This window comes from Etheostoma spectabile, chromosome 7 (genome assembly GCF_008692095.1).
Source record: "Etheostoma spectabile isolate EspeVRDwgs_2016 chromosome 7, UIUC_Espe_1.0, whole genome shotgun sequence".
NCBI lineage: Eukaryota > Metazoa > Chordata > Actinopteri > Perciformes > Percidae > Etheostoma > Etheostoma spectabile.
The window spans coordinates 11,780,087-11,792,804 of NC_045739.1; the positions used below are offsets into that span (position 1 = coordinate 11,780,087).

At 39.7% G+C, this 12,718-nt stretch overlaps 1 protein-coding gene across 1 annotated transcript in view; it reads right to left on the reverse strand.

Annotated features, from left to right (window-relative positions):
* kcnc4 (potassium voltage-gated channel, Shaw-related subfamily, member 4) overlaps positions 1-12,718 on the reverse strand; it is a 21,848-nt gene extending 9,130 nt beyond the window's left edge. Inside the window, exon 1 of the mRNA XM_032521412.1 lies at positions 11,720-12,718. Within this exon, the coding sequence (XP_032377303.1) occupies positions 11,720-12,322 (603 nt within the window). The 5' untranslated portion in view covers positions 12,323-12,718. The remainder of the gene's footprint in view (positions 1-11,719) is intronic.

The following is a 12,718-nucleotide window of genomic DNA, read 5'->3' on the forward strand; positions in this document are numbered from 1 at the left end:
ATTGAAAAGGGTGAATTCTCAAGGGATGTTAAAACAGCCTAATTTCCTTACTCTTGAAAAAAGATAAGTATCCTAAAGAGTGTTCTAGCTATTGACCTCTGAGCCTGCTTAACGGTGATAATAAATCTTCACAAAGATTCTAGCCCATCATTTGGAGTCTCATATGGCAAAATTAGTGAACTCCAACCAAACAGGATTCATAAAAACGAGACTAGCAGCAAATAATGTTCGACGCCACAGAAAGACCCAAATGTCACTTCTTTCTCTTGCAATGAAATGCATTTGACAGACTTGAGTGACCATTGCTATGGTCAGTCTTAGAGGTGATGGGCTTTGGTAAGAGTTTCATTGGTATGATTAAAGTTTTGTGTTCTAATTTCTCAGTCCGAGTCTTAACCGGGCGCACCTCCTCCTCTTTAGTTCCAGTTTCTACATCCTCCCACCAAGGTTGCCTCTTGCCTCTTGAGTCCTGCACTATTTGTCCTCTCTTTAGAGCCGCTGGCTCAAGCCATTCACCAATCAATTATGGAGTTGCCAATATGCATTCGTAGTACACAGCATCATCTCTCATTATTTGAGAACAATGCTTTGGTCTTTTTAGAAAGTCTCTTCCTCACCTTCTATCTTTAGTGAGGAGTGTGGAAGCTTATCATGCTTTGGGTAACGTTCTCTAAAGGTTGCAACGTTAGGGGAACGTTCTCTAAAGGCTGCAATATTAGGATAACGTTAGGGGAACGTTCGATGTAACCAAAAACTAACGTACCTTGTTGTTTAAATGGGCTGTATATACATCAACCATGGGGCCACTGTGCGAGTTGTGTTTCATATGCATCAGACAGAAAATAGTCTCATGGTTGATTTTGTTCTGACCAACGAGGCTTTTGGTTAATCTGGTGACAACACGTGTCGTCTCCAACCCCAAGTAGAAAGGGAAGTGAAGAAACAAGCTGAGACAAAAAATGAGTGATAAGACTCTGGACAATGAGCAGAGTCATGAAAGACTCAGATACCTGCCCTGTTGTCAGGTTTATCCAACATGTTTCAGTGAATGAAACACTACTGTCAGTGTTCCCTCTAAAACAAATACCATATAATTTAAAACAAATGATGTGTCTTTAAAGTACAAATCCAAACAAAATGGTGAGTGAGTCAAACCACTTATATATGTATAGTGAACAATGTGGCTGCATTGCATCCACCTAAATCAGCACAATGGCCATGGCCTGTCTGTGTTTGTGTTAACATTGTGTGCTAACTCATACCCGTTCCTGTCTTATTGTTTACTAAAGCCTGGGCATATTGTAATTTCTCTCAAACCTTTCTAATCTTTCAGCTGAATAAATGTGTTTTGCTTGCACTCAGCTATGTTCTCCCTCCGAGGGCCTCTCATGTGTCAACCGGCTTTATGGTGTTTGGTCTGTGAATTAGAAAAAACAAAACAAATAAAGCATGTAAGGGCCAATAGGGACACTAATTCACTGTTGAACAAATAAAACAAATAAGAACAGGACAGCTTATGGAGTTCAGAGAGTTGGAAGAATATCAGCCCATATTCAGAACATCAATACTGCACATGTAAATATACAGTTTAATACATATCTGATCTCTATTGAGCACCAGGGCTGGGCAATGTATCAATATTATATTGATATATTGCGATGAGACTAGATATTGTCTTTGATTTGGGATATCATTATATTTCTTAAGTTTCGTATTTTCCTGGTTTTAAAGGCTGCATTACAGTAAAGTGATGCCATTTTCTGAATTTACCAGACTGTTCTGGCTGTTTTATTATTTGCCTTTATCCACTGACTCATTAGATCCACAATATTTATCATTTCTTATCTAAAATCTAATATTGAAGATATTTTGTTAAAACACAAATTGTCAAGCTTACAATATTGTCATAATACACATTATATACACACATCGACATTGAGGTATTTGGTCAAGAATACTGTGAGATCTGATTTTCTCCATATGGCACAGCTCTATTGTGCACCCGTATAATGTGCAGCGTTCTGCCATGACAACCTTCTTCAGTGAGCTTTGAGGTGCTCACAGCTCTCATCCCCTAAGAAGATGAGGACTGAGCTGCAGGAAAAGAGGGAAGCCTCAACTCTGATCCCAAGAGGAGCTCAGTGTTCCCCTGTCGCGCGCAGTTTCCCTGCTGAACATCACTAAGGCTGTGCGCAGGGTCTGTGTGTGTGTGTGTGTTACAGGGATAAGTCACAGGGAATATCACAACAAGCCAAACAGCATACAGTAGAAACTCACAGAAACAGGAGCACACAGCTGAATTAGTTACTAATTCAGCACAGTACAGTGGCTGAAGATGGGGATTTTAACCATGTAAAAGGATTTTCCTACACTTCTCCACCAGTTTACAACCAGAATTATTGTGAGCATGAGTATTAAAGATAACACTACTCATTATACAGCAGAATGTCCCTGTCAGTATTGGATTAATATATATTATAATGGATTCTTATAACTGATTCATTAACATTTAAAGACGTAACTGATCAAACTTAATATTAACTACTTTAAAGACGTACTTGTTACCACTGCTAAGTGGTCAACATATACTGTACATGTGTATATTTCATGTCATTTTTTAAATTATTTATTATCAAGTCTTTCTGGATCTTTAAATTTTGCATCTGTAAACGGACTGTGGATTTTTTGCTTGCTTTCATTTGAAAATCCTGTGTTTCAATAACAGCCTTTGTTCACCGAAAATTTAATTAAGTCCTCATTACCATGCACTCACAGTTTCTCTAACACATACACGCAGGTGCAAGATATGTTTTCATTGTGTCCCTTCATCCATGATTTCCTATTGGAAAGCTTTTCAGGCAAAAGAGCCAGAGTCAGCGCCAAATAATTAAGGTGGCCTCTCAAGACAAGAGGGTTCACCCTCTGTTGAAGCACCTCAGCAAGGAAGTGTTAACAAAGGAGCTTGCAGGAATAAGTTATTGTTCAGGTTTATACCGATCGGTAATCCATGCAGACAGACAGGTGCTACCTCTGTGACAAAGTTCCACTTCCCACCCACCAAACAACCCGGAGGTTAATGCCTGATCACTTTCCCACTTGGGAAACACAACAGATTGTGTTTGTTGAACTTCTATGCCTGAAAGTGAAGCCAAGGTGGAAGTGCATTCTAGCTCATTTCTGGCTCAGGGGTTGAGGAGTAGGCTAAGTCAACTCCTTATCACCAATTACTATGCAGCATTTTCCTCGCCAATGTACAGTCTGTGGTGGACAAAATAGATTGACTGCGGCAGCGGATCACCATAATGGACTGCAACATCATCATTTGATTGGAAACATTAAGAACAGAGGCATTCCCGATAGCACTATAAAGCTAAAAAAATTGTTAATTAATTCAAATGCTTATAAGATAAGAATCATGATTCTTACATGACAATTATTCTTTCCAACACATCTAGCTACATCCATTATTTTATACAGTCTATGGTTGGAACACACCTACAGTTGCAGGTTCAGTTTACACAAAAGACTCAATGAATGTGTTTTCAAAAACTGTCCGACTGTTTCATCGTTGATCAGATCTCTGTATTGGTCTAATGAATCTATTCATTCCAAGTGGAATGAATCATTTTGTTGAGTATAAATAAATATGTTCTTGCAGCCTAACACATTTTCACACTTTCTTGATTTTGACAAAAACACATTTTTTGTAGGACAACAAATGAGCAGCTACCAAAAGAAAAACTGTGAGTCCTGCTGCTGTTCAAATGCTTCTAAAGAGCCCCACAGGCCCTGACAGCATTAAGTTTATTCAAATGCCCAGCGTTTTTTTTTTCCAAGAAGTAAACAGAGCTGGGTATCTGCGGCTAGTGGCACCTCTGCAGGGAAGGTGCAGGAGGTGCTATGACAATTTGCTCTGCTCATAAAAGTCATAACAAGAACATCTAACAATAACACCACAAAGCTTGACCTCACACGTGTGTATGCATCTGGAGGGGTGTGCATGACTGCCTCTTCTCTTGCTGAAAGTATTTTGTTTTTTTTAAGTGAAGTGTTTGTCTCTCTGGCAGTTAGAATTCTTATTATTTGCATGTGTCCATGTCTGCAAGTCTGTCTTGTTCAATATATCTTGCAGCATTTAAATTTGTCTGTATGGTTTATTTAAGGCCTGACACAAAAGATGACCACAATATCATGTTTATGGCTGAATGGTGGGAACTTTTAACATAGTCAAAAATTTTGGAGTGATTGCCATAATGTCTCTTTGCCACCACTGAGTGTTTTAATGTTAGTCAGCTGAGCCCGATAATGTTATCATCAATGTTTACCCTGAGATTTCCTAGGAATGTAAATGTAGCTTCTGCAATCTTTCTGAGGGTTACAGCTGATACAAGCACTACATGTGTATAGTATTATCTATATAACGTATTTGTTATTTGTGTACAGTGTATCTTTCCTACTAATTTCTATCCAGTTATTTCCTCCATGGTCGGTTTCTTGTGCTGCTGTAATAGTAAACTTCAATAAAGTTGTATTTTAGATTTTCTTACAGTAAATTTACTGCCCTTTTAAGGTAAATGCATTTTGAAGTGTCTGAGATTTTTTATTTAATGCTACTATTCACTACATGTCAATTCAATTCAATTTTATTTATAGTATCAATTCATAACAAGAGTTATCTCGAGACACTTTACTGATAGAGAAGGTCTAGACCACACTCCATAATTTACAAGGACCCAACAGTTCTAGTAGTTTCCTCCTGAGCAAGCAACAGTGCGACAGTGGCGAGGAAGTCACCATGTCAGTGGCCATTATTTACATTTTTATTCTACATTTTGGCAGCTACAGCTGATAAACTGAATTGCCATTACGTTTCACTTCATTCATTCTATTTAAACGGCTGATATGTAGGCAGCAATGCGATGTCAACTTAACCCCCTACGTCTGTGATGAAGACTGTGATATCCGATTGAAAGCTCCGGAAAGAGGGACTAGCAATAAACGCCAAACACCAACTAAACAAGAAACTGCTACTTAGACATTATTTGTATCAGAGGTAATAGTATAAACCTAACCAAGCCCATTTATATGCATAATGAGTGTTTAAGTTTCATACTTCAATTACATGTTTCTAATAAAAAAGATATACTCTTATAAGACACTATACTGTAAATCTCCATGGAGCTGAGGGAAAACTAAAGAATTTGTGATAATTATCCGAGTTCATCACTATGAATGAGACCATTTATATTACACAAAACCATCCATTGATCCATGATCCATTCTTAATAAAAAACATATTGATTATAGCTGCTTTAAATAAGCCATCTGAATACTTATTTCGCCACTTTTTTGTGATCAAATTGTTTTATTTATTTTTGGAAAAGTAATCAGCAACAAACAATTACAAGCAATACACTGAGACAGAGAACAGGGCCAGAAAGAAAAAAATGAATAAATAAAGAAAAATAGAAATTAAAAATGTACAGGAGTAAAGCATGGTGAAGCCTCTGAGGATATGTAATGCCAACACCGGTGCCAAAAAGACATCGATCCAAGTGTCCCCAAGGGTACAGCCGACCGGTCCCAGCTGGGAAAATCAGAGTGGCAGGGAGCGAGACAGGACGGCCAGCAGGCTGTGCGTCAGTGAGCGGCAGCTGGGGAGTCCCATCACATCCATCACCTCCTGCCGTTCAGCAGTGCGCTGTTACTAACATTGACACGCTGCTGTGGGTAGATGTAGCAAGTAGTCGTGAGCAGGTGAAAACACACAAGTTGAGTCCGAGACGATGTTGAAAAGATGGGGCTTTATTGTTCACCCCAAGTAAGGCCAATATGGCAAAATAGTGTTGCAAAAATAAACTAAATTACAGACAACAAAAACAAAATACTTTCACAAAATAAAAGGAAACTGACAGGAGAGTTAAGACCAATGCATAAAACAAAACCACTGTTTCCTTTTGACCTTATAAAGCAAGTCATTGCGAAGGGCATCCAACGGACTTATGCCCTACTCCCTTCGGTGTTTCTCATGCTCTCTCCGTCTTGAGCAAATGCCACTGCCTGTCTATATAGGCCTGAAGCCCGCCCCTCAAATTGGAACATTCCAATACTACAAGGCAGGGGTGGCTCAGATGACTAGACAGTACTGAAGGCTCTATACAGCCAAAATGAAGGAATTTATCACACTAGACATTCATGTGATTCACATCAACCACTTGAGGAATAGTAAGGCTCACAGATGATTTAAACCTTGTGATCATTAACATTAACATATGAACAAACTAAATAAACATATATGCAAGCAACATGTCAGTTGTCAATGTCAGTCATTAAGGCTAAATTAGGTAGTGCATCGCTACCGTGACGACAGCCATGTTCTCCATCAATCACGCTAGACGCAAGAACCACAACAACGAGCCTTCTGAGAAATCAGCAGTTGCAAAGCCACTTCTGACACTTTCTTGGAATTCATGTCCCACGTATTTAGAGTCGGTCCACCCGAGGATGGAGGAGAACTAATGTCCACTAGTCAGCCTGTGAGCTGTGTTTCACCTGGGTATCTTAGATTAGTAATTCATGGTCACACGTTTATAGTTCAAGGAACCAGAAGCGGGGGAAATGGAGGGTGTAAAGTATGTGTAAAGTATGAAAAGTAGTGCCCAACCGATGATATCGGCCCACCGACATTAGGCATTTCCCGATCTATCGGTATTGGCATTTATAATGGATGATTTTTTTTATATATATATATATAATATTCATTCATCAGAATCATTTATAATGACAAATAAATGATTCTGATGAATTAATATTTAAAAAATAAAAACAGACTGTTAACCATGTTTAGAGCATTGGCGTTGCATAGTTTGTCCACCAGAAGGCGGTCTACAATGTCCCTGTTGGCAACACTGATTCTTTTTTTGTGTGTTTTTGTTCAAAGGACTTTAATTTCATACCTTAAGTTTGTATTTTTATATATTTTATTTATCAGAACATTAATATATTTTGATGCTCCTCTGTTCTGTTGTGACAATAAAACAAATTATTATCATATTATTTATTGAGAACTCAGAGAGAACTACAAATAACTAGGTGTTAGGAAAATGTTAGGGAAATCTGTTTATGTTTTGTAACGCATTTCTGGATTTACAAAAAATGATTTTTTTGAAATATATGTCGGATTTTTAAATAACCAAATATTATAGATCAGGCCAAGCACATCCGACAGCAGGGACCATGTTTGAACAGGATCTGTAGGTGGAGATTGCAGGGCAACAGTATATCCCACATAGAAGTGGTATACATAAACTGAACAATGGGTACCTGAAGATGTGGAGATAGGTCCGGCAATGCAAGACTATCCTAGAAGTCCCAGCAAGTAATTTTATAGTGACATATGACTAATTGGGCTCATTGAATCCACAAGAGTCTCAGAGTAAATCACACTGATGATTGCCAGTTAATTTGCACCTCAAATACCAACAGTCCACCTCACTAATCATTGCTCTTTGGCTTAGGTATAAGTAAGATGATATTTTCAGTTTTTGTTTGTTGTTATGTTTTTTTTGAAATTGTGTGTACACTTTGTGATGCATTCGCTGACCTCACAGCAACACGGCCAATCTATTGTCAGCAAACAGCTTTGATTTGAACCAAATAAACAACCAACATAATCACACAGGATTACATCTCTCTTGGCTTGACAATCCAGAGTCTCCTTAATAAGGCAGCGCTGCGTTGATGACGTGTGAAAAATCAAATCCTGTGTTCCATTCACTGAGCAGCAGAGAAAAGCGCAGTAAAAGACGGGCCCAATGGAACTAGAGGTTCTGCTCAAATTGCTCCTTTATTTTTTTAATCAGCTGGGTGTCACACCGAGGCAAAATGTGACGTTTGGATTAGGTTTTTAAAGAGCAAAGCAGCTAATTGAAAGATATTGACTGATATTTTTTGTTTTTTTTTAAATTGAGTCAGACCTAAAAGCAGAAATGAGGTTCTGATGAAGATGTGGTGACATTTCAGAAGTGAATATATTGATGTTCCCTGAAGAAAAAGATGAGATGTCTATATTTTAGTTGTTATTAGGGTTGGACTTTCCACCCAATAATATTTTACAAATGTATCAATACTAGTAAAATACTGATACGACATTAATTAAATCTTTATATCGACATTTTATCTTCACATATTTAAAACAAGGGTGAATTTTTTATTCAAATTGACAATAATCAAAAATCATGCCAAGGTATCTAACCTGGTTAATGAATCAGAATGTAAATGTCATTCAATAATAAATAGATGTGTAAAATCTGAACAAATTAAAAGTAAAACAGCATCTTATATCGCCTGAATATCTTATCTATCTTATATCTTGAAATTGGCTGCAGTACATGCCTGGCTAAGCATCACCAGGGAAGTCTCATGATGCCTCTGAGACAAACTTCCACCAGTAGTTGATTATAAAGGGTTCATGACTAAATACAACTTGATATTAAGGGTATTTTAACCTTCTGCCCCTTAAAATTGAAGGACTGTGTAGCCATATTAATGGCTCATTGGCGCTAAATGCAAACGTGATTGTGCCAATATGCTCACAGTGACAATGCTAACATGCTGATGTTTAGCAGGTTTAATGTTTGCTTGTCATTGCCACCCTCTTAATGGTAGCATGCTAACACGAAGTACAGTCGGGGTTGATGGGAATGTCATTAGGCTACTTTTGCAGATATTTGATAATGAAAAAAGGATTGGAAGCATTAAAAGTTTGCCCTGATGTTGGCGGTAAATGAAAAAATGTCAGGGGATCAGCAAAGTTATTTCCAAAGTTAAAGATGTGTTGGAGCATTTTGCTAAAAACCACAAATGCCAACCTCATGGTGGTGCTTGAGGAAAGGACAGGGGCGCCAACAAGGACTACAATTCATACAATGTTCATCTGATGTGAATGTACACACCCTGAGCTGAGAGTCAGAACTTCAGTCATTACGGTTTTAGTACCTTCTGTATAAGCAGCTGTATATGATCCTCTCATGTGGATTTGTAAATGGTGCCACCATCAGAATAAAGGCTTCATGTGGTGACTTTTACAGAGCTGCACCTCAAATCTCGGTTAATAGTGGAGGAAGATGTGGCTGGAATGATGGACAGATTAACCTCCCTCCGGCTTTCAAGAATCACATTACCTGAGAGAAGCTCAGAGGCTCTTTGAAATAAAAAGGCCATAAAGGTAACATGAGTCCCTCAAAATGCACTCTGCGTTTTCTCAGAATGCACACAGAGCAAACATGCGTACATGAATCAGCTGGAGAGAAAATGGATAAAGAACATTATGGCCAAGTCAATATGGATCCGCCATCACCTGTTTTTACATACTTGCAGATTCATATCTACACTGCTGTTTCGCCGTAGAACTTTGCAAATCCTGACTGATTCATTTACAAATATTAACTGGTGAGAGACAGACGTGATGAACTGGCAGGCAATGCGTGGCCATCTTCAGAAGGCAGCTGTGACTCAGAGATGTCGGCTGTTCTACAGTGACAGCCTGCAAATGCCACCTGGACGTGAAGCTTAAATAAACACTATTTGTATTGTGACTGGTATGAAATAAGTAAAACACTTCTGCAACACTGTGGGAGCCTCTGAATAGACCATTCAACTCTACAAACAGAAATCAGAGAGAGGATCAGTCACTCTCTTTCTCTCTCTGACTGATGGAAGCTCCTGGCCCTTTGCCTGACGACTCCTGCTATAGTGTAATTCGATACTTGCTTTCACGTTTACTTCATTAGGCTCTCTGCTGCTTTTATTGCTAAGCCATTAGGCATAGCATACTTTCAAATGCTTACAAATGGCTGATATGAATGAGAGCAATTTCTTTTAATTTACATTTATTTTATTGATAAACCGAACAGAAAATAATCTGGTCCGTCGTGATGAAATGAGAAACAGATAGATTTTTGAGGTGTTCCCCCAGTTGGAGCTGGTTAATGTGGTTCGGGAAAGGGACATTTGGGGCCCCCCACTGGAGCAGCTGCCCCGCGACCCGACCCCGGCGAAGATGGACGGATGGATGGGGTATTTGCACTCCATTCTTCTGCTTATGATTCACTGTACATGAATGCATACTCCTGTAGCCTTTCAAACACTTGTGTTGTAACCTGAGTGAAAACCTTCCCCAGCATGGATAGGAACACTTCAGCAACACTGTGTTTTTGTCATTAAACAGCATTTTCTTTATTTTTAGCATATTTAATACAATTTCATAACATATAAGTGAGAACTGAAAACCTGCTACAACTGAAAGCAACATGTAGTTGTTTGGAGAGAGTGCAGGCTTTGATATAATTATTATAAGAAAAATTGTTATACTTTTTTTTACTTTAACTGGGCGCTGAATAAATGCACTTGTTTTGGCTTCTAACTATTAATAATATAATGTGTAGAGTGACAAGTAACAAGCTGAATTAGCACAAAGATACATTAGCTGTTGTTTTGGGTCCTGGGGGTCCAAGACAGCTCAAAAAACCTACTTAACATTGTTTGATCAACCTGATGTATTACTGCTTACTATGTTTTAGAAGGCTTCTACAGAAACATGGTCCCATCATGGTTACATTTTTAACTTACCCCTCCCAAACCCAGGTCGTCTATTTGGATGGTTTGTTCAAAGAGGTCTAATAGTTAGGGAGTGACCCTAAACACAAGGGACTACATAGATAAAATACTGTAGATTTCTGTCTGAGTTTTTTCAAAGACTAGAAGAAAACTAGAATCACTGCCTTGCAGTTGTGTGCCTCCTCCCGCCAGTGAAGTTGTGATTTACATCAATGTTTATCCAGACTTAAATTATTAATTTATATGACAGACCTTTAATTAAAAAAAAAACATGGATGTTTCACACACAACTTCAACCTGGCAGTACAGAAAATCTATACAATCACAACAGATTCAAGGTGGGCACCCAAAATTAGTGTCACCAATTCAGTATCTGAATTGTTTTTACAGAAAATTATGATATTAAATGTCATCACTTCATAAATTTCATCCTATTAGACATCTGTGTAAAATGTTGGCTCAAATAGCCAAGGAATTCTTGAAGGTGTTTAAACCCAGCCACTAAAAAATCCTCCTCATTCTGTCTTGGTAGAAAATTGGTTGATTATGCCTCTATTATTAGGCTACTACGTGTACAGCAGTGGGTTATGTGGAACCCAAACAATGAGGAAGTGAAGCCAGCATTTATAGCACAATCCACCCGCATGTGATTGTTGAACATCTCATTACAACATTTAAGGTATTAATAAGCTGCTTTACCAGTCTTCACTATTCTGGAAAAGACAAGATTTTGGAACTGGACTGCAAGGATTTACTCCCATTCAGCAGCAAGAACATTACTGGGGTCCAACCCTAATGCCAAGTAATACGCCTGGGCCCACAGCCTCCGCTCCAGTCATCCCAACGGTATTGGATAGGGTTGAGGTCAAGGCTCTGTGCAGCCAGTTTTTCATGGACCTGGCATTGTGCTATGGTACCATTGTATGACTTCCCTTGCCTGAACCAAAAGTCAACAAAGTATGTGGACAGGGGGTGTCGGGACACCTGTTGATTAGGACAACATGTGCGCCTTTTTTTCTTAATTGGAAAATCACTTGCAGGTATTATGGTGTAGCATTGACACGTGCCCATTAAAGTACAAAAAAACACCTGTTGAACTCACCCTGGCTGCTCTGGACGAGTAAGGGTCGTCAAACAAGGCCCAGACCTTTGGCTGCCACATTTCGCAGCAACCCCTCGACCTGTCGGGACAGTCCTCGATGCCGAACCGCCTCGGCATCTCTCTGTCGTCGTCTGTCTCCGGGTCCGGCGGTTCAAATGTCTCCAGGGCCTCCTCAGCGTCCCGGTGCTGCCGGTAGGTCATCCAGCAGCACGGCTCCACGTCGGTCTCGTCAATCCCCCAAAACGCCAGCTCCTCCTCGAAGAGCGGCCCACAGACGTCGGCCGGGCAGTGCAGCTTGCCGGTTCGGTAGTAGTTCAGCACGTAGGCAAAGATGCCCGGGTGTCTGTCGAAGAATAACTCGGCACTCGTGGGCGCAGCATCCGAGTTGACCTGCAGATCCGGGTCTGCCAGCCATGCCAGGCGGGTGCCCGGCAGGGTCCTGAGGGTGCTCTTGTAGGTTTCATGTCGAGTGCCGCCCACGTTGATGACAATTTTGTCTGAGTCTTCCCCTCTATACATCTCCTCCTTCAGGCATGTTTTAGATGGAGGTTTGTTGCCTGACTTGCGCCCCCGGTAAGACGAAACGCACACCGAGCTGATCATTTAGAAGCAGGGACCTCCTGGCTGCTCGCCCCTCCGTCACAAGCTGGTGTTCACTCGGAGCCTACGAATAACTCAATATATGAACGCAAAGTCCGCACTCATTTCAGACCCCACTCCAAAAAAATAACAGTAGCTTAGAAAAACGGTCCAAACAGCGCCAAAGTGAGACTCTCAATAAAAAAAATCACCTGTTGCAAAACTCCGTCTGTTGTCGCAACAAAACGCAGGTGTTAAGGCTCACTTAATGTGTTTAAAATGTTTTTCACTTCGGTAAAGTTAGAAAGACATTCACAGATTCGAATTTCCGGGATCAATAATATAGCAAAATGTTGTTAAATCACAAACGACGCATCTTTCCTACCGTCGTAAGGTTAACAACGAGCTACAAACTCATTT